The sequence below is a fragment of the Odontesthes bonariensis genome, chromosome 10 (genome assembly GCF_027942865.1).
Source record: "Odontesthes bonariensis isolate fOdoBon6 chromosome 10, fOdoBon6.hap1, whole genome shotgun sequence".
NCBI lineage: Eukaryota > Metazoa > Chordata > Actinopteri > Atheriniformes > Atherinopsidae > Odontesthes > Odontesthes bonariensis.
In genome coordinates, this window is record NC_134515.1 from 20,783,330 (window position 1) to 20,808,402 (window position 25,073).

At 40.5% G+C, this 25,073-nt stretch overlaps 3 protein-coding genes across 5 annotated transcripts in view; 2 read left to right on the forward strand and 1 right to left on the reverse strand.

Moving 5' to 3' along the window:
• lgr6 (leucine-rich repeat containing G protein-coupled receptor 6) overlaps positions 1–9,440 on the forward strand; it is a 41,168-nt gene extending 31,728 nt beyond the window's left edge. Inside the window, exons 7-18 of the mRNA XM_075476835.1 lie at positions 1,053–1,121; positions 1,591–1,662; positions 1,748–1,819; positions 2,200–2,268; positions 2,543–2,614; positions 2,928–2,993; positions 3,102–3,173; positions 3,948–4,019; positions 4,380–4,505; positions 5,326–5,480; positions 6,072–6,152; positions 6,287–9,440. Of these exons, the coding sequence (XP_075332950.1) occupies positions 1,053–1,121; positions 1,591–1,662; positions 1,748–1,819; positions 2,200–2,268; positions 2,543–2,614; positions 2,928–2,993; positions 3,102–3,173; positions 3,948–4,019; positions 4,380–4,505; positions 5,326–5,480; positions 6,072–6,152; positions 6,287–7,431 (2,071 nt within the window). The 3' untranslated portion in view covers positions 7,432–9,440. The remainder of the gene's footprint in view (positions 1–1,052; positions 1,122–1,590; positions 1,663–1,747; positions 1,820–2,199; positions 2,269–2,542; positions 2,615–2,927; positions 2,994–3,101; positions 3,174–3,947; positions 4,020–4,379; positions 4,506–5,325; positions 5,481–6,071; positions 6,153–6,286) is intronic.
• ube2t (ubiquitin-conjugating enzyme E2T (putative)) lies at positions 8,559–17,142 on the reverse strand. 2 transcript variants are annotated; one of them, XM_075476837.1, is made up of 10 exons: positions 16,770–17,142; positions 14,676–14,932; positions 14,134–14,314; positions 13,831–14,023; positions 12,246–12,355; positions 10,008–10,077; positions 9,810–9,915; positions 9,594–9,692; positions 9,241–9,324; positions 8,559–8,937 (listed from the first exon to the last, which is right to left on the reverse strand). In XM_075476837.1, the coding sequence occupies exons 2-10, from the start codon at positions 14,928–14,930 to the stop codon at positions 8,821–8,823; spliced, it is 1,215 nt and encodes a 404-aa protein (XP_075332952.1). In that variant the 5' UTR covers positions 14,931–14,932; positions 16,770–17,142; the 3' UTR covers positions 8,559–8,820. The 2 variants fall into 2 exon arrangements, with proteins under 2 accessions (XP_075332952.1, XP_075332951.1); XM_075476836.1 differs by having other exon boundaries at positions 16,715–17,142.
• etv7 (ETS variant transcription factor 7) lies at positions 16,917–21,435 on the forward strand. 2 transcript variants are annotated; one of them, XM_075476839.1, is made up of 9 exons: positions 16,917–17,399; positions 17,625–17,769; positions 17,887–18,051; positions 18,150–18,320; positions 19,366–19,494; positions 19,617–19,751; positions 20,220–20,362; positions 20,497–20,597; positions 20,694–21,435. In XM_075476839.1, the coding sequence occupies exons 1-9, from the start codon at positions 17,367–17,369 to the stop codon at positions 20,905–20,907; spliced, it is 1,236 nt and encodes a 411-aa protein (XP_075332954.1). In that variant the 5' UTR covers positions 16,917–17,366; the 3' UTR covers positions 20,908–21,435. The 2 variants fall into 2 exon arrangements, with proteins under 2 accessions (XP_075332954.1, XP_075332955.1); XM_075476840.1 differs by having other exon boundaries at positions 16,918–17,399; positions 19,620–19,751.
• Positions 21,436–25,073: the final 3,638 nt, after the last annotated feature.

A 25,073-nucleotide genomic window follows, 5' to 3' on the forward strand; every position in this document is an offset into this window, starting at 1 on the left:
CCCCTCATTCTGCCAAAGCAGCTCTGATCCATCAGGGCTTGGAAACGGGGACCCTGGGTGTGTCCTGTGGTGTCTGGCTCTGGGACATTTGCAGCAGATTTTTTTGGGTCCAGTGGGTTGTGTAGTGGGACCTTCTGTGGGTAAGACTTGTTCCAGCTCATCCTGTGGATGTTTGATGAGATTGGGATCTTGGATGTTTAGAGGCCAGGTCAATTTTTTTGGCTCTTAGTAACATTCCTAAAGCAGCTCCAGAGTTGTGTTTGGCACTGGTTAACCAATTTGGGTTTACCAATGGCCGACAGTTGTGGCCATAATTCAGCTTTAATGTTTTTCTTTTTGTATCTGATAAAATTAAACATCATCAAATGAAATATCATCAAAATATCTGAAGTTATATGTCTGGATTGTTTCAGTTTTCTTTAGTTTGGTCTGCAAATATCCTCCTCTTACTTCAATTAAAAACATATGCAGGTAACCAGAACTTTTCTACGCAGAAGCCCCACTGACAAGGCCGCAGTCATTTTTCACTTTGGCTTAATTCATTTGTCTATCTTTCGTTTATGGGGTGAGTCAGGCTGCAACATTCAGGGACTCCCGTTGCCATGTGGGGGTATGCTTACACTACATTATGTTTAGGTGGGCAGCACTGCCAGAGTAGCCAACAGAACATGATACTGTAACAAAATTATCACTGATCAGTGTGAAGACTAGAAATAACGTCCAACTCCTTTTTCTGGCACCTGCATGTGAACTGTGCGTCAACTATAACGATGGTTGTTTTGATACAGCGCTTTCTGAGAAACTAATGAGACAAATACCTAAATAATAAGGTCAGAGCAGCAAAGGTCAACAGTCAAACCTAAACTTCACACTCTACAGGTGTTGGTTTCAGGCTGGAGAGGAAATGGCATCGCGTACATATGCAATCGGACACCATCTCACAAAAAGAAACACAGAGCATCAGATTTGGATAAATGACGATTTCAACAGAAACCTGAAGGGCTTGGACTTAACCATCTTAAATATCATTTAACAGTTTACTTTACTTGCAGGGATTTAAACTACAATGATCTACAGGAGTTCCCCTTGGCCATCAGGACACTGAGCAAACTTCAGGAACTGTGAGTATGCATTTGCACGCACATACACGAAAACACACCTGCCCGACATGACTATCATGGTTGCGTTATCCCAAGTAATCCCGTTAAGTGATTTTAATGTGGCACTCGGATACAATCTCTCTCGCCCTAAGCAGGTGCTGGCTACACACCCACGCAGCCGCTTGCCTGCACATAAACACAGATGCACACGCAGTGTTTTCCCTCTGCTTCAGCAGATGTTTCGTAGCATGCATATGGGTCACAGATACAGCGTATGTGTGTGTGTGTGTGTGTGTGTGTGTGTGTGTGTGTGTGTGTGTGTGTTTACATCTCGTGTGTCCAAAAAAATTTTTCAGCTGTGCAACGGCAGGTGCAACAAGGACATATGACTTGCTTCTCACTCACAAGCACAAACTGTCACTTCTCCAAACACACAAAATCTCATATATATTGATCGAGTGTCTCACTAATAGTGTTTTTGTATTTCCAGGGGCTTCCATAACAACAATATCAAAGCGATCCCTGAGAAGGCATTTGTGGGGAACCCTCAGCTCCAAACCATGTGAGTTTGATTTTCATTCATAATGCTACATGTGTACATGCAAAATAAACACAACACATCTTATTTTATTCCCTTTTTCTTGCAGTCATTTTTATGAGAACCCCATCCAGTTTGTGGGAAAGTCTGCTTTCCAGTTCTTACCTAAGTTACACACACTGTAAGTATGTGGTCAGTAAAAACCATTCCAGTGAGTTAGCACAAACACTGTTTAAATCATCCTCTGTCCATTGCATTGAGAGTTAGGTGGACATGTGTAATCGCCTACTGAATGATGTTGTGTTAGGGTATGGCTGTGCTGTGTGCTGATGTGGTAAGAGAGAGTGTGTTGTGAGAACATGTTGAATGGTGTGACTTATGATGTCTGGTGAGAAGGCCAAAACAGCCTTTGTTGACGTTGGAGCAATAGTTTGATGGCTGAAATGAGCTTTTAGATGAGGTCTGTGTTCATGCACGGGTGTGTGAGTATTAGAGAGAGAAGCCAAGAGAAAGATAGTTGCATAGTCTGATACTTTTCTTCCCAACCTCATTTCCCTGCAGTTCTCTGAATGGAGCAACCCAGATTCAAGAGTTTCCTGATTTGAAAGGAACCACCAGCCTGGAAATTTTGTGAGTGGCATACATACATCATTTCACTGCATACGACATGAAAGAATGTGGAAAAACACCTGGGTTGAGGTCAGAACATGTGTGTTTTAGGACTCTAAAATAGATGGGGAACGAATAGAAGAATAGGGAGGGGTTGGCTAGTTATGCCAGCCAGGGACAGGTTTGGCGAACCTACACAGCTGCCTGTCTGACCAAGTTAGACTCACGGGACTGGGAGATCCTTTCGCTTGCTTGCACTCCAACAATGATCAGAGGAACCTCTTTTTCTCTATAGGACGCTGACTCGGGCTGGTCTCTCAGCTCTCCCTGTGGATCTATGTGAGCAGCTGCCTCGCCTCAGAGTGCTGTGAGTACGCACAAACACACACATATTGTGGGGGGTGAGAGTTACAAAAACTGATACACAATACCCGACTGTGGAGAGTTGTACCCCCGAGCAATCATCCATACAATCACTTTGCTATGAAATCCAATCACCATGCCCTACACCCCACCCTCAAAAGAAAAAAAAAAGAAAAATAAATCAATGTACATTGCCGTGCTCACAGAGCTGACACCCAAATAATCCTGTCACCTCATAATTTCCAACACTAGAAGTCCACAGCTGGCCACTGTGTTCCCTGAGCGCTTTGTATAAGTTGCTTTCTGTGCTGTTATAGGGAGCTTTCTTACAACCAGATAGAGGATCTTCCCAGCTTTTATCACTGCTCAGCACTGCAAGAGATGTGAGTATTGTAGCTCCCAATAAACAAAATTGTTAATACTTTTTACCTCATTACGGCTCATTTTGTATTATATCAGCTGTTTGTTAACTCATACATTTTTGTTTACAGTGGACTACAACATAACCAGATCAGGAGGATAGAGTCGAGCACCTTCCAGCAGCTTACATCCCTTAGATCACTGTGAGTCCATCCTCGTTTTAGCTGTTTTAACTTCTCACACGTTACATGTGATTTTCTTTGAAATTCATTGTTAGGGGTTGAATGTGTCACCTTCTAATCAGTTGGGTGCAGCTGCTCCACTTCACATAACTGGACCTTAAGCAGGATAGTGAACTTTAAATTGCCCCAGTGTATCATCTGTTCAGGACTGTGGGTGTGTCAGGATAAGCTCTGTATGTATTCAATACAAATAGTGGGTGAATGTGGTTTGTAGTGTAAATCACTTTGAGTGGTCAATAAGACTTGAAAAGCACTAGCCTACACAATTGCAGTCCATTTATCATTCCATTTCAGTGGTTCCCAACCCTGGCGTCAAGGCCCCACCCAGGAAGTCAAAACATATGGGGTTTAATTGAATAGATTGCTCTAAAAAGAATGGCAAAACATAATCGCGTTATACAAAATTTGCTCTATGTGAGCTTTTCTCTTGAAAAATGCCAAACGGGTTAACCTCTTTCAAGCAATACGATTTAAACAAATCAATATGTGGAGGGGAAAATCACTAAAAGTAGGAAAGAAATGTCAAAAGTACACACTGGTTAATTCTAGGGATTCATGATGTGAAAAAGATTTAGAAGTGTCGGTTAGGCTCAAGCTATAAAAGTGTATGTCCTGATACTGACACCCAGTGGTGATATACTACACTCAGAGGCATACGAGTTATGCTTGGAGTTGTAACTCCTGTAAGTTTATTTCAGTTCACTTTGTATCTTTCTCTCTGTTTTTCCCTGACAGTGATCTGAGCTGGAACATGATCGAGTGGATTCACCCAGATGCTTTCGCCTCGCTCCACTCTTTGATCAAACTGTGAGTAAAAACCTTCCCTTTCCTCACTCCCTCAAGACTCTCCTGCCTTTCATCTGATCTGTCATCAGTGTCACTCTGCTCCCCTAGAGGGCATGATGAATCTGTGTATCATAAATTAGCAGTATGTAAGAGTCCCGGGATTACATAAAGATTGAAGTTTGCCTAACCAAACAAGTGCATTTTCTATATCTGACAGTAAGTACAATCTAGAGGAAATCTGATTCTGGGCCTTGTCTGAACAGGTTGAAATATCTAACAGACACGTCCGTCCCCCCCTCCTTTTTCTTACTAAGTATAACTCTAAACCACAAAAAGCTACTCTTTGTAAACATATTCTGTTTTCCTTTTAATTTATTTTAGGGACCTGACAGAAAACCGCCTAAGCTCCGTACCAGCTGCAGGTTTGGGGGGCCTCACCCATCTCAAGCTGAAGGGGAACCCAGAATTATATGAAGCCTTCAGTTCGGATCAATTCCCCCACATGAGGTAACACACAAATACACCATCTATTCAATAAACATTGAATGTGTCTCCAATATGAACTTCAGTAATTTGGTTCCTTAACAAAAACTGATTTAATGATCCAGGTGTATATCCTGTGGCTGTAAGGAACAATACATCTCATCCCATCCCTTAAATTATCCCTCCTCTTAAAATGATCTATTAATATCAGTTTACCAAAAGCAGCCAAGTCTGACAAATGGCTAATTACAGCACAACCCTGCAAGCCATTCCTGAGCTGAACTTCAACAATGAGGAGGCATTTGTTAGCAGCAAGTTAATTCTTGTTACAGATATCCCTGAAGGCGTGGAAAGGTGCAGCGAAGTATAAGTGCGGAGTAAGTTTCAAAGGCAGATGTGATACCAGCATTACTGTTGAACACTGACCAAAACAAAAGTCCTGGCAGAGAGCCATTTCCAAAAAACTATTTCAATACAGTAAATGGTTGCATACAGCCAGCCACATCAAAGATGATCCAGCCTCCCTCACTTTTGTCAGGATGAATGTAAATACAGAACACAGTCAGATGTTTTAACTGTGCCTATCGCCTGATGACCGCTGGGATAGGCTCCAGCCCCCCCCGCGACCCGACCCACGGATAAAGCGGGCATAGAAAATGGATGGATGGCTGTTTTAACTGTTAATAGAAACAGACTAAAGATTGTACCAAAAATAAGTTAATGCTCACAATAAAAGAAAAAGTAATCAAGTGTAATATTTTAAAGAGCATTTAATCCCCACCACCTGTTCTACTTTTGTCTTCTCTTGCTTGTTGTAAACACTGTTCCCATCTGTTTGTTACAGGGTAGTAGAGATGCCGTATGCCTACCAGTGCTGTGTATATGCATCCTGCGATAGCTACAAACCAGCCAGCCAGTGGGACACAGAGCAGAGCAACACTCACGAGGACCTTCAAAAGAGGACTGCAGCCATGTATCCCATCCACGCCGACACGCACTGTGAGCCAGCACAAACTTTCAATGTCTATAAAAGCATACATTAGGTTTTAATACATGATATACACCTCGGGCATAATGGATAGAAGTCTGAGCTCAGCATGTTCAGGCTCAGTTCTCAGCCTGAAATATGTTCTCACCTGATATTCTTACACCTCCATGTTGATCATACAGTGCATTCCTGTGGTTAGCATAAAGTATAAACACAAATTAACCAAAATAAAGTTGAGGTAAAAACCATTAAACTTACACAACTAAAACTGAAAATAGACAAAGAATAATTACACCTTGACATATTTCTCATCAAAATTTATTCCACTTTAATTGATATACAAACATGTCGTACCAATTAAATTTCTTGCCAGCCATCTTCTCGAAATACTTATCCATCCCTCCGAAAGAATGTTAGACTACCTCCGTTTATGATCACAACAATATAATACAGCTAGTACCACGCTAAATCTGCCATACGTAAATTCGTGGCAAGCCTATGCATGTTCAATAAACTGTGAACTTGCCAGACAAAAGCTAAACACTGCTCATACAACAGATTGGTCTCTGAATTGTGACCCTATCGACAACGTTGTGTTTTAGATGACACTGACCTGGAGGAGTTCCAGCTTGAAATAGAAGAATCCAAACTGCAAACGAGTGTGCAATGCACACCCACACCTGGTAAGTCAAGTTAAACCTTTAGTGATGTGATCATTTGAATAACATTTGTTTTGACAAGTATGACAATACTGGGCCAGGAATTGTATACTGACATTTCACTTTTCAGCTCATGAGTTTTGCATTTTTTGTTTCAGGCCCTTTCCGTCCCTGTGATTCTCTTTTGGGCAGCTGGCTAGTTCGTGTTGGCTTGTGGTCCATCTCCCTGGTGTCGCTGCTGGGGAACTCCATCCTGCTCTTGTCCATCTTTGGTTCACCGGGCTACTTGTCACCACTTCGCTTCACTGTGGCTTGCATGGGTGCCTCCAATCTGCTGACAGGGGTGTGTACGTGCACTCTGGCCCTTGTGGATGCCCTTACTCTGGGAGAATTCAGTCACCATGGAGCCCGCTGGGAAGGGGGTCCTGGTTGTCAGGCGACAGGATGGGTCTGGGTGTTTGCATCCGAGGCGAGTGTGTTGCTGCTGACTCTTGCAGCAGTACAGTGTGGTGTGAATGTGACATGTGCCCGCGCCTATGGGAAATCCCCATCCCTTGGGAGTGTACGCACGTGTGCGGTTTTCTGCCTCACTCTGTCCCTCACACTTGCTTCGCTCCCGCTGGTCGGAGTTGGAGAGTATGGGTCCTCGCCTTTCTGCCTTCCCTCGCCCCTGCCACCACCATCTTCTCGCCTGCAGTCCTCCCTTGGCTTTCCCTTAGCACTCATTATGATGAACACCCTGTGCTTGCTTATAGTCACAGGTTCATACATCTGTCTTTACTGGGAGTTACTGAGGGGGGAATGCGAGGGCTTGTGGGACTGTACCATGATCAAACATGTTGCCTGGCTAATATTCACTAATGGCCTCCTCTACGTACCAGTAGCTTTCCTTTCCCTTTGTTCCCTCCTGGGTCTCCTCTCCTTGGGGGAAGAGGTTCTGAAATCAGTCCTGCTCCTCCTGCAGCCTTTGCCCGCCTGCCTCAACCCTCTCCTCTTCCTGCTTTTCACAAGAGACCACTCTCAGTTGTTCTTCTGGCCTCGCCCCAAAGCACGTCCACAGCTGCGTCGGGGCCGCACCCTGGACTCGTTGGTTTCTGTGGAGACAGAGAAGAGCTCCTGCTCCGATTCATCAATGCACGTGTCACTCAATGATGCTGATACCATATACAGTGGGGGGTCTTCTTCCCAGCCCCGACTGGACCCAATCAGATTCTCCCACTGCTCCTCCACTTCTTCAGTTCCGCTCATCCCTTGCCAAATACCCACTCTCACTGCCAGAGATAGGGAGAGGGTGACAGAATGAGAGAGCCCGAGCAACAATGAATGTCCGGCGAGTTTGGATCAAGATGTGATTCATTACACTTTCCTTCTGTATTGTGCTATCATGACTCACCTCCCACCCATGAGCCACAAAGCTAGCTGTCAGAAAATCTAGGTACCATGGACATTAAAGGACGGTGATCGTGCTGCAGCAGCAGGACCATCTCTGGATTATTACAAGCTCCTAATAATGAGTGAACAGAAGCGGTTGAGGACTATAGGAAGTAGATGACAAAACCTCTACAAAGAGCCTCTACAAATTGAGGGTGGGACTAAAAGTGGCTTTCATTGGAAAGACTTTTATTTTTATGGAAATGCCAGTCCTGTTGAAATAAAGGGCAATTTCAGAGACTATCCAGTGGACTGAGTCAATCATGGACTTAAACAACTAAGAGAAAACTCAAAAGTTGTTAACTACAATGAAAATCTAAGCATCAGACAAATCAATGCTTTACCCAGAGCAAATAAATGTTTATACTGAAATGTGATAATGAGACATGCAAATGAGAAATTACAAATTGTCTGGTTATTTTTCTTTTTTTTTATCTTTGCCACGGTCTGTTTTAAACACAAAAAGGGACTTATTGTCAAACACACCTGGCCAATTTACCAGTGTAAGTTAGCGTTTTACATCCACATCAATGTTACAACTGTGTGATACAAACTCACTTATTATAAAATTGTAATTATTTTAGGTGGCAGCACAATGCAACAGGAAACGGGTTGCATATTCAACTTCATATGGTTTACATGTTTTGGTCCATAATATGCAACTCTGCCTAACAGGGGGCAATTAGACATACGAAGTGAATGGGAAATTGCTATCTTCTGCAGATTTTGTAGTAGGCAAACTATATATATATATATATATATATATATATACCTACAATGTAACTACCTCTGAACTAGCATGGTATCGACTCAATACAGCCTTATGTTTTGTCTCCTTTTTATAAACAGCAAATACATAATTTTATATATTAAGAAATAAAATCTTAAGTTTGTAAAAAGAAAAAAAAAAAAAAGAAAAAAATTGTACCATTTAGGTTGTAAATACTTTGTATACGATTGGTAAACGTATGTTTGAATAAAATCACGTCTTCATACTGTACACAGATCTAGCACTCTGCTTATGCCGGTAATGGAAAACAAATCCAACAATATACAAGAAGTCAAGACCTTCAGTGCAATAGATTTATAATCTTTAATATCACAATACATACACAGAATACTTAGAAACCATTTTTGTTATAAATGAATAGAGGATGAAAATAGCACGAAATAAAATTGTTAAATTATTGTCGAAAAACCGACAGGTGTGCAAAGCATGGTGGTTAGTGAGATGAGATACCGCTAACAAATGAGTTGCAAACTAAAGACAAGTTCTCTTTGCTGGCTCCTCGGTCTCTTGGTGGACACTGTGCGCCTCCCTCTTTCGGGATGGTTCTTTTTGCTCCAGAGTGTTTTCTTTGTTGTCCTCCACTACTCCCTGAACAAATACATCAAAACTGTTAGAGGCAGTCTCAGTGCGACCTGTCTGAATGACTTGACTCATGTTCTATTGAGGGAGCACAGCACAGCCTTGTGGGTAAAATCAGCTACTACACCTAACTCACATCACGACAGGAAATACAGTGCAGGGGAGCGATTAAAATCACGTCATTATCTAAAACTAATGCAGCCTACCCAAGCAGTGAATGCATGATGGAAGAGAATGATGATTAAGAAAGTCTAAAAAGAAAAAGTGTTGCTATCAAGAGCAGCAGTGAATTACTCAGACCAGGTGACTTACAGTATTCCTCTGAACTGCATGTTCCTGTGTCCACTTCTTGGCTTTTTCCATGAACAGGTGTTTGTTGTATTTGAACTCTGATGACTCCATAAAAAAAGAAAAAGAATACGTTTACTCCATGCATAAAGGTTGGATTTACACCATTTTAAACGTTGAAAGACTGAACTTCAAATAAAAAAAGGCAGGAAGAAAACGTTTTTAGTTCTTTTCCAGTTGCATAAAGCTCTATAGCCACATATCCATTCAAATATTCTTGAGGAAAAAAATTAACCACAGCAGTGTGATGATGTATTCAAGTGAAGCTACTCAAACAGATAGTATGTCTGGTTTATATGAGTTTACATGCGACTCACTATATCAGCCATAAGCGGGTCATCGGGATTGGGTTCATCCATGAGCAGCTGAATGGAGGTGAGGACTGTGGAGATGTTCAGAGATGGCTTCCAAGCTCCCTGAAGGAGAATAAATGACAGAAAGAAAATGATGTATAAAATTATAAGGATATGACGCCATGTCAGATATATACATACAAACATAAATAGTCTTTTGTGGTTGAGATTTCTTACAACCTTTGGTGGGAGTTTGAGAGCATCGTGACAGATGCGTCCTGAGTTGTCAATATTTGGGTGGTAGATTGGGGTCAAGAATCGCATTTTTGGAGGTTCAAATGGGTACCTAAGAAAAGTTAAAAGCAGGTCAACACGAGTAAAGTACATGCTTGTAATTGGTAAACCATTGAATGGATTTCTATTTTAAAGAAAGGGCACCTCTCTGGGAGCTTCACTTCCAGCGAAAAGAGTCCACCCTCATAGGGCGTTCCTGTCCCACCCACTATTTCTGCAATGGAAAGTGAACCAGTGTAAGAATGATTTTTATCACTTCAAAAGCATCTGATGAATTAAAATCCAATCTGAATCAGCTGGAAACTAAATCAAACCCATAGCTGTGGTCATAAAGAACCACCTGCAGCGATAAGAACAGCAAACAGTTTTGTAACTATGTATGACCCCCGGATCTTGAAATTCTGAATCTGGCATTGATGAAAAGTTGGAAGACAACTTAAATCCACAGAAGAACAGTTTGAGGTTCAAGGTACCTTTCTTATAGCCTGGGTGCCAGCCGAACTTAGCCCCGCCCATAAATTTATTTTTTTTGGTCGGGAAGTTCGGTCTGGCTCTGCTCAGTTGGGAAATCATTATGCCCGACATGGAATCAGTCGACCCCAATCAGATTGCTAGGGCGGGCTTTATACGATGATGGACAGATGATCAACAGGGACATTATCGACTACGTCACTAAAGAGCGCTTGGTTTGAATTCTGATTGATTGTAGGTCTATCCAATTGAGCGAAGAGGCATTTTTTCCTCCTGGTTCGGTTGAAACACGCCCCATACTCAAAACTCTATTGAGCGGTATCAGACGTAGTCAGGCTACCTTTCTTACACCAAAAGCAACAATTAAATATTCAGTCAGCAGATTAAAGGTTCAAGGTTCAATGCTTTATTGTCATGTCGACAAAGCTGATTGCAATTTGTTTCATTAAGCGTCACATCCTGTCAAAGATGCACTAAACAAAGTCATAAAATGAGAATAAGATTAAATCTAGTAATAAAAATTTAAACAATAAATGATAAGTTCTTAAAGTTCTTTTGGAGGAAAAACTATATTGGGACAAATGTGCTAACAAATGCCTAAAAGAAACTGTTAGTTTTACACGCCAAGGATAGTAACATCAAATATTAGACCAATTTATTCATTTTTACTCAACAGATTCACAGTTGCTTACAGCACTCTTTCATGTATTACACGCATCGCTTTTCTTCCACGTCAATCTACCCCAAAAATGGAACGCCAACGTTCAACCATGTGAATATCCGTTTGTCAGGTGGATATTCGTTTCTTCAATTTAGGCTTCATGTACATGCTGCTTTTGTGAGGCAATATCAGCAGTGGAAGAATGATTCAAGCAGACGTAGAAGCACAACAATTCAAAGAATTACTCCATCACATGCTAAAGTCTTGCTAAAAAAGTTACGAATACGAATTTCTCAAGTGCAGGAAAGGGGACAAAAATACGTCATCGCTGACGTCATCACGTCACAGGCATCACCAGCAGAAGAAAATTCGATCACCCCATCAGTGCGGCCGGTGATACTAGAACATATTTTGACTTTGACCACAGTGCGGACTCTATATTACTCTATATTTACTATACTATACTATACTAGTAAATATTTACTGGATTGCGTTTGTGATTTAAAGCATGACACAACAAGGGGCTTCAGCAGCGGATGAACCTGTAAGTTAAAGATATTTTCCCATTACTTTTTGTGTATGAAATGTGCTGTGAATAAACTTAAAGCTGTACATCGTCCTCCTGTTCAGCAATCGTAGTTTATTAGGATAGCCTATACATTTGATTTCGCATGCGCTTGTCAACTTAATCCTACCATTACTTGTCACAATTTCCCCTCTTATGTAGGATTTAAGTGGTTACCACCATGAACTACCTCACCTACCTAGATAAACGTGCCGAGTTTATTCACAAGCCAAGTTTATTCACAGCGCATTTCATACACAAAAAAATAATAGGATAACTGTCCTTCCCCAGCGGAACTGTTTCAGTCTGCATTCGCACATGAGTCGGGACCAGGTCGGGATTGATGCGGACAAGGGGCGTAGCTACCGACCACCAAACACCTACTTCAGATGTGTTCCTATAGAACCCTGAAAAGACCCAGCCTCAGAGAAGGAGCTAAAATGGTTATAGGAACTGAGGGAGATGGTCCCGAGTTCCTGTATGTCCGAATGCGGGAGAAAACGGCCCCGTGGATTAAAAGGTTATTAGAACTGCCAAAGGTTCCTACAGTCCGAATGCGGCTATACACCACTAACTGTGAGGTCTTTTATTAACGGGCTGTCCTTTCTGTTATCAAGTTCGCATACCGTACACAATTTCTTCTGTATTTTGAGCCATCGACCGGACCCAGTGACGTGACACTTACGTGCACGGAGCTCATCAATCCGTTCCTCAATCTGCCAACATGTTATCCCGGGAGGGGGCTCGGTGCTCAGCATCTGAAGTTCACGCTTTAAACGCGAAGCCCTCTGCATCCTTTACGGTGGAGAATAAAGAAAATGAAGCTAATTACGCTGAACATTTTAAGCAGACATTTGGTTGTGGTTAATGTAATACAAGTAAAAGCAATTACACGAAGCGTGTGTTGGCTCGATAATGTATCTAATTCGCTTTTGTTGTTTCACCTGCTGTCCACGTTAAATTCCCGGTCGTGTATTCAACTTCCAGCTTTTTTCCGCCAACAGAAATGCTTCTCGGTTTTGGATTTCCCTCTTCCTACGTAATCAGCACCGCCCGCGCTCCTTCTTCTTCTACTGTTTTAAATGCGACGATCTCAAACAGAGCACGATCACCATCTACCGTTGAATTTCTAGTAGGCTATTGTGTGCAATCTCTGTACTCGACGAATGGACTAAAAGCAATGCAAAATACTTCTTTTCAGCTTTCTTTTTCTTTTTAAACTACCTCCTGCCTTAACCACCGTGTTTACCAATTAAATCCCAGCCTCAGACCAACATTTTTTTACATTTAATTCTCACTTGAGTTACTGTATACAGCTGTTTAGAATATAATTTATTTTACACTGTATGTTCATATTTGTGTACCCTTTCTTAAAACCACCCTACATGGATGCAGCCTGATGCGCAGCAAAATGTATTTCTTGTAAGTAGAACGATAAACCACTAGATTTCCTTTTACTTATTTTCAATTTAACTTTGAACTTATTTGTTTTCATGGCAGTCTATTTTGTGTAATCTACAGCATAAACTGTAAGATTATATGGTGAATATAGACTTATTACACCACTTTTTTATTTGAATCTAGTTGTTTAATTTTTTCTTTAAGTAAATTAGTGTTTTTTTCATACATTTGGGCTACATGTATCTTAATAAGTTTAAGCGTACATTCAACCAAGCTTTAGCTTATCACAACAATACGTTTACGGTCATTGAGCAGCATCACAAAAAGAAAACAGATATCATTCTGCAACCAAGCTAAATTATTTTTTTAAACATAAGCATTTAGACTTTTAGTATATTAACAACACTGTGACATTAATATCAGAAAAAACCCCTCTTAAAATTAAATTTCAACCATATGAGAAGAGAACACAATTTTGTGCATGTCTGATGTTGAGTTCTCTCTCTGCGCCAAGAAAATGTTTAAACAAATGTTTACATGATACGGTGTGGTGGAGTTGAGCAATCCTCAATTACCAGGAAAATACATGAAAATGATAAGACTCCAATCATGTATTATTGATTTATTAAATCAGTTGAAAAGGCACACTGTTGTTTTTCCCTTTGTGGTTTTATTTTTATATATCACCTCATGTTCTGTTCTAATTATAAAAAAAAAATGGATGTAAGGATGTAACCTGTGATAATAGTATGATTGACATGTAACAATCCTAAATAAAGACAAAATAAAAAAAGAAAAGAAAAGGCACACTGTAAATAAATAGTTCAATCAGACAAAACAAAAGCAGGGTGGAATACACACAGTCTCACTTTAAAGCAGTGGCATAGATGGCCTGAAAAGTTATGTTTTTGTGCTGTTTGTCTTCCATCCTGACATCAGTAAAGCCACTGGCATCCAGAGCCTCCATATAGGCCTCTGGGCGCCAGTTCTCCCCCGGCATCACTCGTTTTGCTGCCATAGTAACCAAATGGAAATGCCTTAGTGTGGTCACCATCAGGCCTCCTGGACAGAATAAACAATATTTAAAAATCAAAGGAGGGTTTGTGGCAGGTTTTAATGGTAATGAAAAATGTATCTCGAGGATGAAGTCTGTCCTACTGTAATAACATTACCTGGTTTCATTACACGGTGTACTTCTGCAGCCCCCTTCCTGAGGTCAGGCCAGAAGTAGTAGCAGTTACAGTGAAAGACTTTATCCACAGTGCTGTCTGCCAGAGGCATTGCAGCTACATCACAGTGGTGTAGGGTCACTTTGCCACTCGCAATAAGTTCCCTCATTCGTTCCTTTGCCATCTGTCAGAGTGGTAAATAAATAATCAATACCGTTCCAATGTGAGTTATGTCCTCTCTTTACACAATTTTGTTCCAGACTATTAGATGTCTCAGCTTTTTTTTTGCAACTGAGACTTTTCTCTGTTTTGGTTAAATAAGTATTCCTTACAGAAATGATTTCAGTGTGCAGCTTGTTTAGCTTGGCTTGCAAAGATTTTTCACAAAAAAAACCATCCCTCTGCTGTGAGGATTTTTGTTGTTCGGACACTTTTTGATTGTGACAATTTGAAACAAACACCAACACATGCCATTACAAAAAAACAAACAACGAAAAAAATCGATTTGACAAATTTATTCCACTCAATAAGTATTCTAACTTCACCTGATGCATGTACTCTGAGTAATCCACTCCTATGAGGTGACCTGTAGGTTCAGTAAGCAGTTTAGCTGCTGACTGCAAACCTAGACCTGGGCCGTGACCGAGCTCCAGCACCGTGTCCCCCGGCCGGACCCCACAAAGCTGGACGGCGTTCTCCTCAAGGACCTTATTCCGAATTGTAAGCAGCTTGCTGACCAACCATCCCGCCGCTGATTGTGTGGGGTTACCCAACTGTTTCCCCAGTTTTTCAGCCCACATTGCTGGAGAATTAAGAGACAAAAGATGAGCAGTGATGTTCATGCAGTTGGATAAAAATTAAGTAACTGCACTCAATTGTTGGCAAGAGCAGGGCCGTATTAAGTCAATGTGGTGCCCCTGGGCACTAAACCTCAAGTGCCCCTAGGCTACATTTTCAAACGTATTCATTCAAAATCAGTAACAATTAAAGCAGCTTCCATCTATATACAGTATGTAGGATTATTCAAATATCTCCATTTAAAACCAATCAATTCAATTCACTATCAATCCAAACAGCATCCATATATGAAAATGTACAGATTCAAAATGTGTATCAATTCGAAGAGCATTTGTCTATACTGAACTATATTATCAATTCAAAGAGCATCCACCTATGCAGCACTAACAACACTCCTATTATCCAGGGGGACGTCATTGCCACAGCCGTCCCAGAGCACCATAAGTTGTCTCCCCGGAATGCCAAACCACGCACACTTAAAAACTTAATCAGGGTGCTTGCTCTTTTTCCAAAACAAAATTTCAGACTTTTTTTCCCCAAGACCTTAACTTTATGTTCTTGTAACTTGTGTGCCTACTTCATTGGTTGAGATTGTACCAACTGTGTTTATTAGAAATGTTCATTTTTATAGGCTAGTATTCAATGAACAAATGTATTATTTACAGTAAATTATGCTTTTACTGATGAAAACGTTTCAAAACATGAAAATCACAAGTACATGAATTTCACATCAAACAAGTGTCACAAAAACTACCTATAAAAAAATGAATGGATGGATGAATGTATGTAGAATTCAGTCTCTTCACTCACATCACATCTCATCCCATTAGGCTAATACAGTACGTGACCAGTTAGTAAAATTATAGTTTTATAGCCTACCTTCCTATTTCTCATTTCACAATGCATTTGTAAGAAACCTGGTTTTCTTACCGTCGTGCCGTGCTGATGCTGCATATTTAGCCGCCCGGTTGTGGGAGATGGTGGGACCGTTAGCAATAGCCAGCTGGTTGTGACAGCAGTTGTCGATGTTTTAGTAAAGAAACGATCTAACACTGGAACATTTTTAATTGCCGCTAAACGCCTGGAGTCTTTCTCTTTTTTTTATTTTTATCTTCGCACAACCACTTAATTGATGTCTATCCATTTATTTTTTATTTTTACTGCGTTTTTAAAAAAAACATGATGCATTTCACCATAGGTGGACTGGCTCAACTGACAGGTTGAGGGAGGGGGGTTAATGTTCACATTAGGCCACTATTGCTCAGAATTATGACATATCGTTGCTGTTCTTATCACATTAGTTTTAATAATGAATTTTATATGAATATTTATGTCAAGTGTCAAGTGTAACCATTTTAAGTGTACAAACATTCATGAAAAAACTATTTTTAAAGTTTGTCGTGTGGTGCCCCCCCACTGGCTGTGAATGGTTGGTGCCCCTGGGCACTGTGCCGCGGGCCCATATAGTTAATCCGGCCTTGGGCAAGAGTTGCTACTAATACAAAAGGTTTGGCTTAGATTTTAGCTAAAACAACACTGTCAGTTTAAGGCTTAAACTTGACCTGTTTTTATTTTTTTATTTTTATTAAACTTTGGTAAAACAAGTAGAACTAACTACACTTTGTTTCTTGGTACTGGGGTGATTGAAAGATTGACAAATTAAGGTATTAAAGTGAAGTATTTGATATTGCTATAAACTATTCAACAGTAACCTTTCCCAGCTGTGTTAGAGTGTGTTTTAACACATTAGGAAGACGTTGCACTGTACTTCCAGACCATTTCTCACCGGTGCTGCAGGCTGTGTTCCCCATCTCTCCAGATTGTTGGATTAAACACCTTACCTGCTTTTTAAGTAGTGAAACGCTCGTTCTGCTCCCGTCCGAAGTGCTTGCTCCAGATGTCACTTCCTGCTCGGAGGAGGAGCTCCTGGGTGTGTTCAATCAGCGCATGCGCTACTCCTGACTGTGGTGTCATGTCACTCGGTTTATCTCATTCCCACAGGTTTATAATGTCTCGCTTCTAGGTCTTTCCTCTGATTCGCTCCCACTTTGGATCTTCACTCGTGTACTTCATGAAAAGTGTGAAAATCACCGTCACTAAACCCCCCCACAATCATTGATAAATAACAAGGTTAATTATATGGAGCGCTTCTGTTGTGGGATCGTCATGCTGTCAAATGTTTTGGAAGTGTCCTCTGCCGCTGCTTCCTCCAATGAGTCTGTCTTGCACACACCCCCTGCCAAGATTATGTTTCGTTTTCATTTCCCGGAAGGGTCGATTGTGAAAATACAACACTTGTAATTTCATTTAAAACTGAGTTTGGAGAGATGCGACCTTAAGTGTGTTTCTTGGACTGTGCGAACTGTAGGTCTGCTTACAAGGAAATAATTCTTTTTTTTTTTTTTGTGTGTGTAATCGAACTGGTAAGTAGCATTTCCATGGCGAGCATTTCCCCGTCACCTTTGATCAAGGTAAGTTAAACTCACAGGGACAAATAACATTTGTTAATGTGATTATTCTCGTCATTTTCAAAACAGAGACCCCGATTCCGTTTTAGAATGGAGAGAGGCTTTAAATTGTGGGCAATGAGCAACTTCTGTTGTTTGCTGAGAACTTGCCTTAGCTCTGACTTTCTGTTTCGGTGCCAATACTAATTCGAATTCGTGTGCGCATCTATTTGGTCGGATATTTTGCAGCAGGAACACAGAGAAAATAGTCCTTCATCACTGATGCATGGAAGGCAGGTCAACATTCCCCCACGTGTCCATCATTCACCCCCTAACCAAGTTCCTTTGGTCAGTCCCACTCAAGAAGATCTTTGGCATCTACCAGGACGACTGAGTGAGTCCGATTCTCCAGAGTTTGACCTTTTATACCACAACAAGTAAAATACAACCATGTAGATTTAGCAATATATGAAACTATATGCTATCTCTGTTGTTTGATTTTAATTTCTAGGGATAAACCCATCTCTCTGGGATAAGGAGGATGTTGCCCACTGGCTCCATTGGGCTCAGAAGGAATACTCACTGAGGCGACCAGAGAAGGGACATTTTGAGATGAACGGCAGAGCCTTGTGCCTTCTTACTAAAGAAGACTTCAGACGCCGCTGCCCCAGCTCAGGTCGAAATGAGTGTCTTATGTCTATGGGGGGGGGGGGGGGGGGTCATGCTGATGTTGCTTTGTTTGTGTTTACACGAGCTCTCCTGGATTTTCTATAGGGGATGTTCTCTATGAGATCCTTCAATGTGTGAAGCAACAAAGGAGGAGCGTTGTCTGTGAGCCGCCTAATGCGTCTCCTTCTGTGGCAACTGGGCACATTCACGGTGAGGTCAGCTGCCAGGTGCCCTCTCACCCTGTCAGAGAGCAGCAGTCTTTGACAGTCTCGCCAGGTCAGTGATGAATAAGTTCAGGAGTTTTTGGTTTTGATTATGAGTTTAGACGTTTTGAAATCTTGACAAAAAAACTGACAGTATTTAAATACAACAAATGTGTTCTTCAAGTTCTTCTTATTGTACTGAGATAGGAGCATAACTGATGAGCTCTCAAAACAGTTCAACTTACTGCAGGAAACAGCTTTAACTTTGGACCTATACCAACACTTTGCAAATATAACAGGCTAGAGAGAAACAACATACACATACTTACATATACAAGCAGATCATTATATATTGTATGCAGGGGTTGTGCAACATAGTACACATCAGTGCTATAGCTATACAATGCATGCAGTTATCAGACACAGCTGGTTTTGAGCTTGTTGCATATCAAATCAAACTCTTTTATTCTAGAATGTGGGTGCGAATAATTCCTACACAACGTGTGCAGACACATCGAGGCTGAGAACGTGCTTTTCACTTACTCTTCAGACAGCTTTTTTTTCCATTCCTCCACCCCCCCAAACTTTGCCAAGCCCTGACCATCGTATGTCTGCCCTCAAACCATATTTTTCTTTTCTAAGATTCTATTATTTTTGACAGTTTAAAGTATTTGCAGTGGATCATTTTGATGTGCTTTGCTTTGCAAGACGTATGTTCATCACAATTCCCAGCATTAGATAAACGTGTTGAAGCAAAAGCCCAGCACATCTCCATAAAGCAGCGATTAAAGTGCCAGAACTAGAAATCTGTATGAGCACGCTACAACCACACAAGTGCCTCATTCGTGTCTACCATTAAAAACGGTGCTTTCCATGATAGGAAGTAGGATGTCTGCCAGAGGGTTATGGCCTATACCATGGCCGATTGTCTCACAGTGCCAGAGTCTAACATGTCGACTTTGTTCAGTGCCTTGTTTGCAAGAAGTAAAGAGGCCTTTTTATCTTAAACATTACATTAGTCTTCCATAAACCTCTTAAACGAGACAATAAAAGCTGCTGTAAAATTACTTTTACTTTCAGTTTAGCGTTTCAGATTTCCTCATATTTCTGTCCCGCAGTTTCCCCCGCTGTTACCACCGCTGTGTCTGCAGTTGTTGTAACCGCTGTGAGCAGTCAACACAAGCCCTTGTCAACTCTAAGAGATCGCTCCAGCTTTCACCCCTACCCTACTCCACTCACTCATAAAAGTGGGTACAAAAGGAAAATGAACAGAAATACAGCAAAACTCTGCTCTGTGTTTCTGATATATCACTGTGGTTAAGAATTTGGCGGCTCTCATTTTTTTGTTGCCTTCTCTTTGATGGATCAGCAGCTGTCTCTACGCTGCCCCGCAACCAAGTCCAGTCTGTTCCTCCGACTGAGAGCGTCATCCAGGAACCTCTCAACCTGTCAAGTCGAGAGAAACCGAGAAGTTCTTCATACAAAGCCAACGGTCGCATCCCAGGTATTGTTATATTCATTTGTTGAGAATTACTCAGTGCATTTAATCACAGAAAAAAAGCACACAGACAGACTAGAAAATGGATATAAACTTCTAAAATAATGTTTGTAAAAAAGCTTATATACCAAACAGGAATATCTACCATCTCATTGGCTTCCATTATATAGTTCACATTTAGCTGTTTTACTAATTCAGCTATCATGCAAACTAAAAATGTATCTAATTTGCAGATAGTCCGTAAGCAAAGGATATTTGTCTTGGAGTTATTGTATTTTCTTATAATATCCAAAATATTGCTTTAGAGATCTTCTGTAGTGGATAGACCCTAAGATATGAGACAGAGTTTAACTTATAAAAGATTAGTTCTTTGTATTAGAGATTCTTCAAAAAAGCAACAAATTGCGAAATCTGATGATAATGTATACTTTTGAAAAACAAAATGTATGTTAATGCTGTTTTAATTAATGCCAGAGTGCAGGCTGCTCTGGGACTATGTTTATCAGTTGCTGTGTGATGACCGATACCAAGACTACATTCGGTGGGAAGACCCGGACAGCCTGGTATTCAGGGTGGTTGATCCCAACGGGTTGGCGCGGCTCTGGGGAAACCACAAGGTGAGTACCCTGGACTGTGTTTCATCTGACAGGGAAAATAAACACACGTGAAGTGAGCGATTCAGCAAAAGCAGGGCAGGTGTAAGAGCTTAGTGAATGGTTGATCCTTGATGGTTTTTAATTCCTTCTTACAGAACCGAGACAATATGACCTATGAGAAGATGTCCCGTGCCTTGCGGCACTACTATAAGCTCAACATCATCAAAAAAGAGCGAGGACAAAAACTACTTTTCAGGTCTCCGTCCCTTTCAATTTGTCATTCACCTTTTTGTCTTGTCCTCATAAAAGCAAACAACATTATTGTGACTTCCTTAACTCTGGCTCTTCTCAGGTTTCTGAAACTCCCACAAGTCATCAGAAAACAGCAGGTGGAGGCTGCTGGGTCCCCTGCTGGGTCCCCTGCTGGGTCCCCTGACCACAGTCTACTTCCAGATGGGGACTTTCCAGACAGCAGTCCTGCACATGAGTTCAGTGAGGATCATTTTGAGGTTTCACCTGATCGGGTTTCTCCTCAGCCTCCTTCCACTGGTGCCCCAGTCAGATAATAAAAAGAAAAAGAAAAAAAAGTGGATTAAAGTACAACAAAACAAATTTCAAAAGAAAAAAAAAATGGGATCGTAGAATATTTATCTCACAGTTTGAGCTTTATTGTTTTAAACAATGTTTGCTGTGTGATTGCTTTATTTTTTTAATGACTTTTTTATTTGCTGTATAAATGAGATCTGGATGAACACTAAAACATTAAGGGACAAGAAAAACTGTGACGGAAAACAAAATCAATACTCAGCCAGTGATTATCAAACCTTAAATTTCACGGACTAGTTTAACATTGCTTGTATATTGCAATACATCTAGAACTTTTTTTTTTGTTAAAATAAACAAGTCTTGCAGGTACCTGGTGGAAATGACACCGATTGTTCCAGTTTCATAGCATATTGTTGTCAGACGGATGAAGCAATGGTAAATGTTTTCACAAAAAACATTTGTGTTTGTTTGAATGCTGGTTTCTACAAAAAAAGGTGAGAATTCCTTTTCTGCTTTGTGAAATAAATATTTTTCATATGGCATAGAAACCAAGTTTCCGATTGTGCATTCTTTTACATCCACAAGGCAAGGCACATTAAAAAAAACCTGGTGATTCAAAGGGCTTTATACATAAAGTTATAACTCCAGTGAAAGTTATCGATCTGAGTGCTTCAATAAACTCAGCCAACAAATAATAATGTCAAATATGCTTGCAGATATTCAAATTATATCTAAGTAAATATACTGTAATGCGGATTTGTTGCAAAAAAAAAAAACATTTAAAGACACCATTTCTGCACAAAACTGCAATAAAGGTCAGGTCAATGCAGCCCACACATTCACAGCACTCTTGCTTAATGAAGTGTTAAAGTTATACCAGCAGGGGGTGCTGTGGTTCAGCTGTTGACTGTTTGCTTTCTTGGTTCAAAATCTCATTGATTGTCTTCAAATAATATTATACACTGGAATGTATATTAATGTAAGAACAGAAATGGCATCTTTTTTAGTGAAAGAAAAAAAAAACTGAAATGAAAGATATTGTTTTTTTCCTAGGACATATTACCCTTTATTAGAGAAAGATATATCAAATCATTTAAATGTAATCAGGTTAAAATCTAATTGTTTTTTACACTCTTCCTATTTTACTATGTAACAAACTGAAGAACCTAGTGAGAAAGACAAAAAGCCATTGAGACTGCCATATCACGTGGGCATGGCTAATAAGACGTGTCTAATTATGTTGTATTTAAACACACTGGCAGGGCAACCCTCATTCACTTCTTACTGAATAGCTCATATTAGCCTGACATTACTTGGCCTACTGAGCTGAAGTTTTTTTCCACAGTTTTGATGTTTTTTTCCAACTAAAAACGAATCAACGGATCATTGAAACAATTCAGGGAAATGGCCCCCAGTGTCCCCAACTGTCCCTACCATGAAGTTCCTCAGGACGTCTCTTTCTCTGGATCTGGATTCCTGGCCACCTACCAGTTAGGGGTCGCCCTATGCTTTCTGAATTATACACCCTGGATACTGCGCTTAGCCCCCTGCATCCTCGGTTCGTCTGCTGGATCTTTGATAGCAGCTGCTGTGGTCTGTGAACTTAACCTAAGTAAGTGACCATGTATTGTTTGTTATACATTTACTTCAGTTGTACTTGAAAATAACTCAATGTCCTCCTATTTTACAGTTACCCTTCGGGATGAGATACTTCTTTTTGCCAAACAAGTGATGGCTTTCACACTTGGGCCATTTAACCCATCAACTAATGTTTCACACTGGTTAAAGTGCCTTTTACACAAATATCTTCCATCTGACGCACACCATCTGGCCAGTGGTCGTCTTGGTGTTGCTATGACTCGCCTGACTGATGGGAAGCATTTAATTATGTCTGAGTTCCAGTCCAGAGAAGATGTAATACAGGCAAGTTTTTACTGCTGGTCAGTAGTGGTATCTTTAGGTACCGGTTACTAAAAAAAAAAGTTTAAGGAAAAATCCGGTTCTATTATTGATTTAACTATCCAGCAATTATTAGTAAATGTATTCAATTGTCAACTGATATTGGCAACTATTTTCTGAACTGTTTAGAGCATTTTCTTGTGCCAGGTCTCTGTTACCAAACCAAACTATGAAGCAGTCAGCGCTAAAAAAAAATCCATAGATCATTCCATTGTGAAAATAAAGTTAATCCATATCCCTGTACAATATAGTTCAGAGTGAGTGTCACGTAAAACACCTTAAACAGTAAAGCCATGCCTTTACATTAAGGTATCATAATCCAAAATTCCTACGGTGCATGACAACATTGTATTCAGCAAGAACACCTTTCAGTTGTAATACTTAAAGTAATACTTATAATATTTTTTTTACTTTAAATAAATCATGATGATACAAACTTTGAGTTAAAAAGTCAATGCAGGCCGTTTACTTGTAGCAGAGTATGTTTAGAATGTGATTTTAGTACTTTCACTTAAGTAAAAGATGGGAATCTTTCCTACACACAATTACTGGTTTATCTATAAGGATCCCAACACTAAGACATGTGCCTTTGAGCAGTCTTACAATAGTTGTCTGTTGTCCACAGGCCCTGCTGTGTAGCTGCTTTGTGCCTGGACACTGCGGTTTTCATCCTCCAACCTTCAAGGGAGTAGTGAGTAGCTATTTGCAGACTTTTCTGACTAATTCTCCTCAGGCACCTCGATGGTGCAGTTTAGCTATGTTTTTAATCTTTTTTGACAGCATTACATAGATGGCGGTTTGACGGGAATGCAGCCAATGCTGCCTGACGCGTCCAGTCGTACACTGACGATATGCCCATTCTCTGGAGATGTAGACATTTGCCCTGCTGACCCACCTTGCATGGTCGAAATGTCTGTGAATGGGGTCCTACTCAATTTCAACCTGGCCAACTGCTTCAGGATCCTCAATGCTCTTTACCCTTTGGCTTTGGAGGTGAAGCACCTGTTGTATCTCACTGTATGCAAAACTTGATTGTTGTAACCTGATTGGTCTGCCAGCCATTGACCGAAATGCTGTTGTTTTTAATGTGCCACTTAATGTGCATTCCCACTGCTGGCTCAACACTTCAACTTTTCATTCAGAATCATTTCCATTGTAGCTCTGTAAAATTTGTTTAATGATGAGTGGATTTCCTTCCCTAACCAAACTTTCCTCTTTAAAACCAAAAAAGAGACTACAGACTTGGAAATAGATATGTACGGAAGCCCCAAATGGTCATACATATAAACATTTTATTCCATCTGTTTTCTTGTGATAACGAGATAATTCTCGACACTCCAGGTGTTTCGGTGATTGATTACTCCTGTCTGTGGTTATGAAGTTGAGCGGCTACTAAAAGAGCACAAGTTACAGCCTCGTCTCTGCGTATGTTATTTACTATAGAGAACCACAATTCACCCTTTAATAGTCACGCAACAACATAAAACTACAACACTGCTCATGTGCACTGCAAAAGCTCAAAATCTTATTATTTGTCTTATTAAAAGTCTTATTTCTTGTCAAAAAATCTTATTACTAATGACTATTTTTGATGAGAAAAAAGACATATTCTTGGTAAGACTAAGTTTTTAAATTTAATTAATAATTTAATTATGATGTTAATCTTATTATTTCACAGTACTGATTTCCGGTGCTGGTCATGTAAAACAAAGTGGACCAGAGAGGCTACTCATAGTGCACACCTTTAGTGTATCAGTGAAGTATTTGTTCTTGTTTTGTCTAAAAACTCAGCTGGTCAACTATGTAGTTAATGGCGACATCAGGCTCAGTTAGATTGCGCCTCCGATAAAGCTGAAGCCTTGCTAAAGGTCTTCTCAGATGACGCACACTAATTTGTACATTATCTGTAATAGCAAAGGCATAAAGCTATTTCAGCCTGTGTCAGGCCTTGATGGAAGAGATATGTGATGCGGTGATCGACATTCTCCTGCTCCTTTGACATTGCTACACTAAATGATGTTTCCTGCAATGATTTAAAGGGACACTATGTAATTTCTTCCCCCATCTAGTGGTGCAATTTTATTTTGCAAAGTTGAATGAATTTGCTCTCTAGCGCCTCACGTTTTCAAATGTGCGCTGCAACTTCTTGAACTACGGCAAGCGGAATGTGTCAAGATTCAAGAAGCTATAGCTTCAGACTCAAGGTCCATACAAACAAAAAGAAATC

Coding starts and splice junctions, on each gene's coding strand:
- ube2t (XM_075476836.1), bottom strand. CDS start 16,739: ATGGGGAACACAGCCTGCAGCACCG. Junction 14,933..16,714: donor GAACACAGCCTGCAGCACCG/GTGAGAAATGGT, acceptor TTAATTCTCCAG/CAATGTGGGCTGAAAAACTG. Junction 8,938..9,240: donor ATGCAGTTCAGAGGAATACT/GTAAGTCACCTG, acceptor GTATTTGTTCAG/GGAGTAGTGGAGGACAACAA.
- etv7 (XM_075476839.1), top strand. CDS start 17,367: ATGGCGAGCATTTCCCCGTCACCTTTGATCAAG. Junction 18,052..18,149: donor ACGCCGCTGCCCCAGCTCAG/GTCGAAATGAGT, acceptor GATTTTCTATAG/GGGATGTTCTCTATGAGATC. Junction 18,321..19,365: donor GTCTTTGACAGTCTCGCCAG/GTCAGTGATGAA, acceptor TCTGTCCCGCAG/TTTCCCCCGCTGTTACCACC.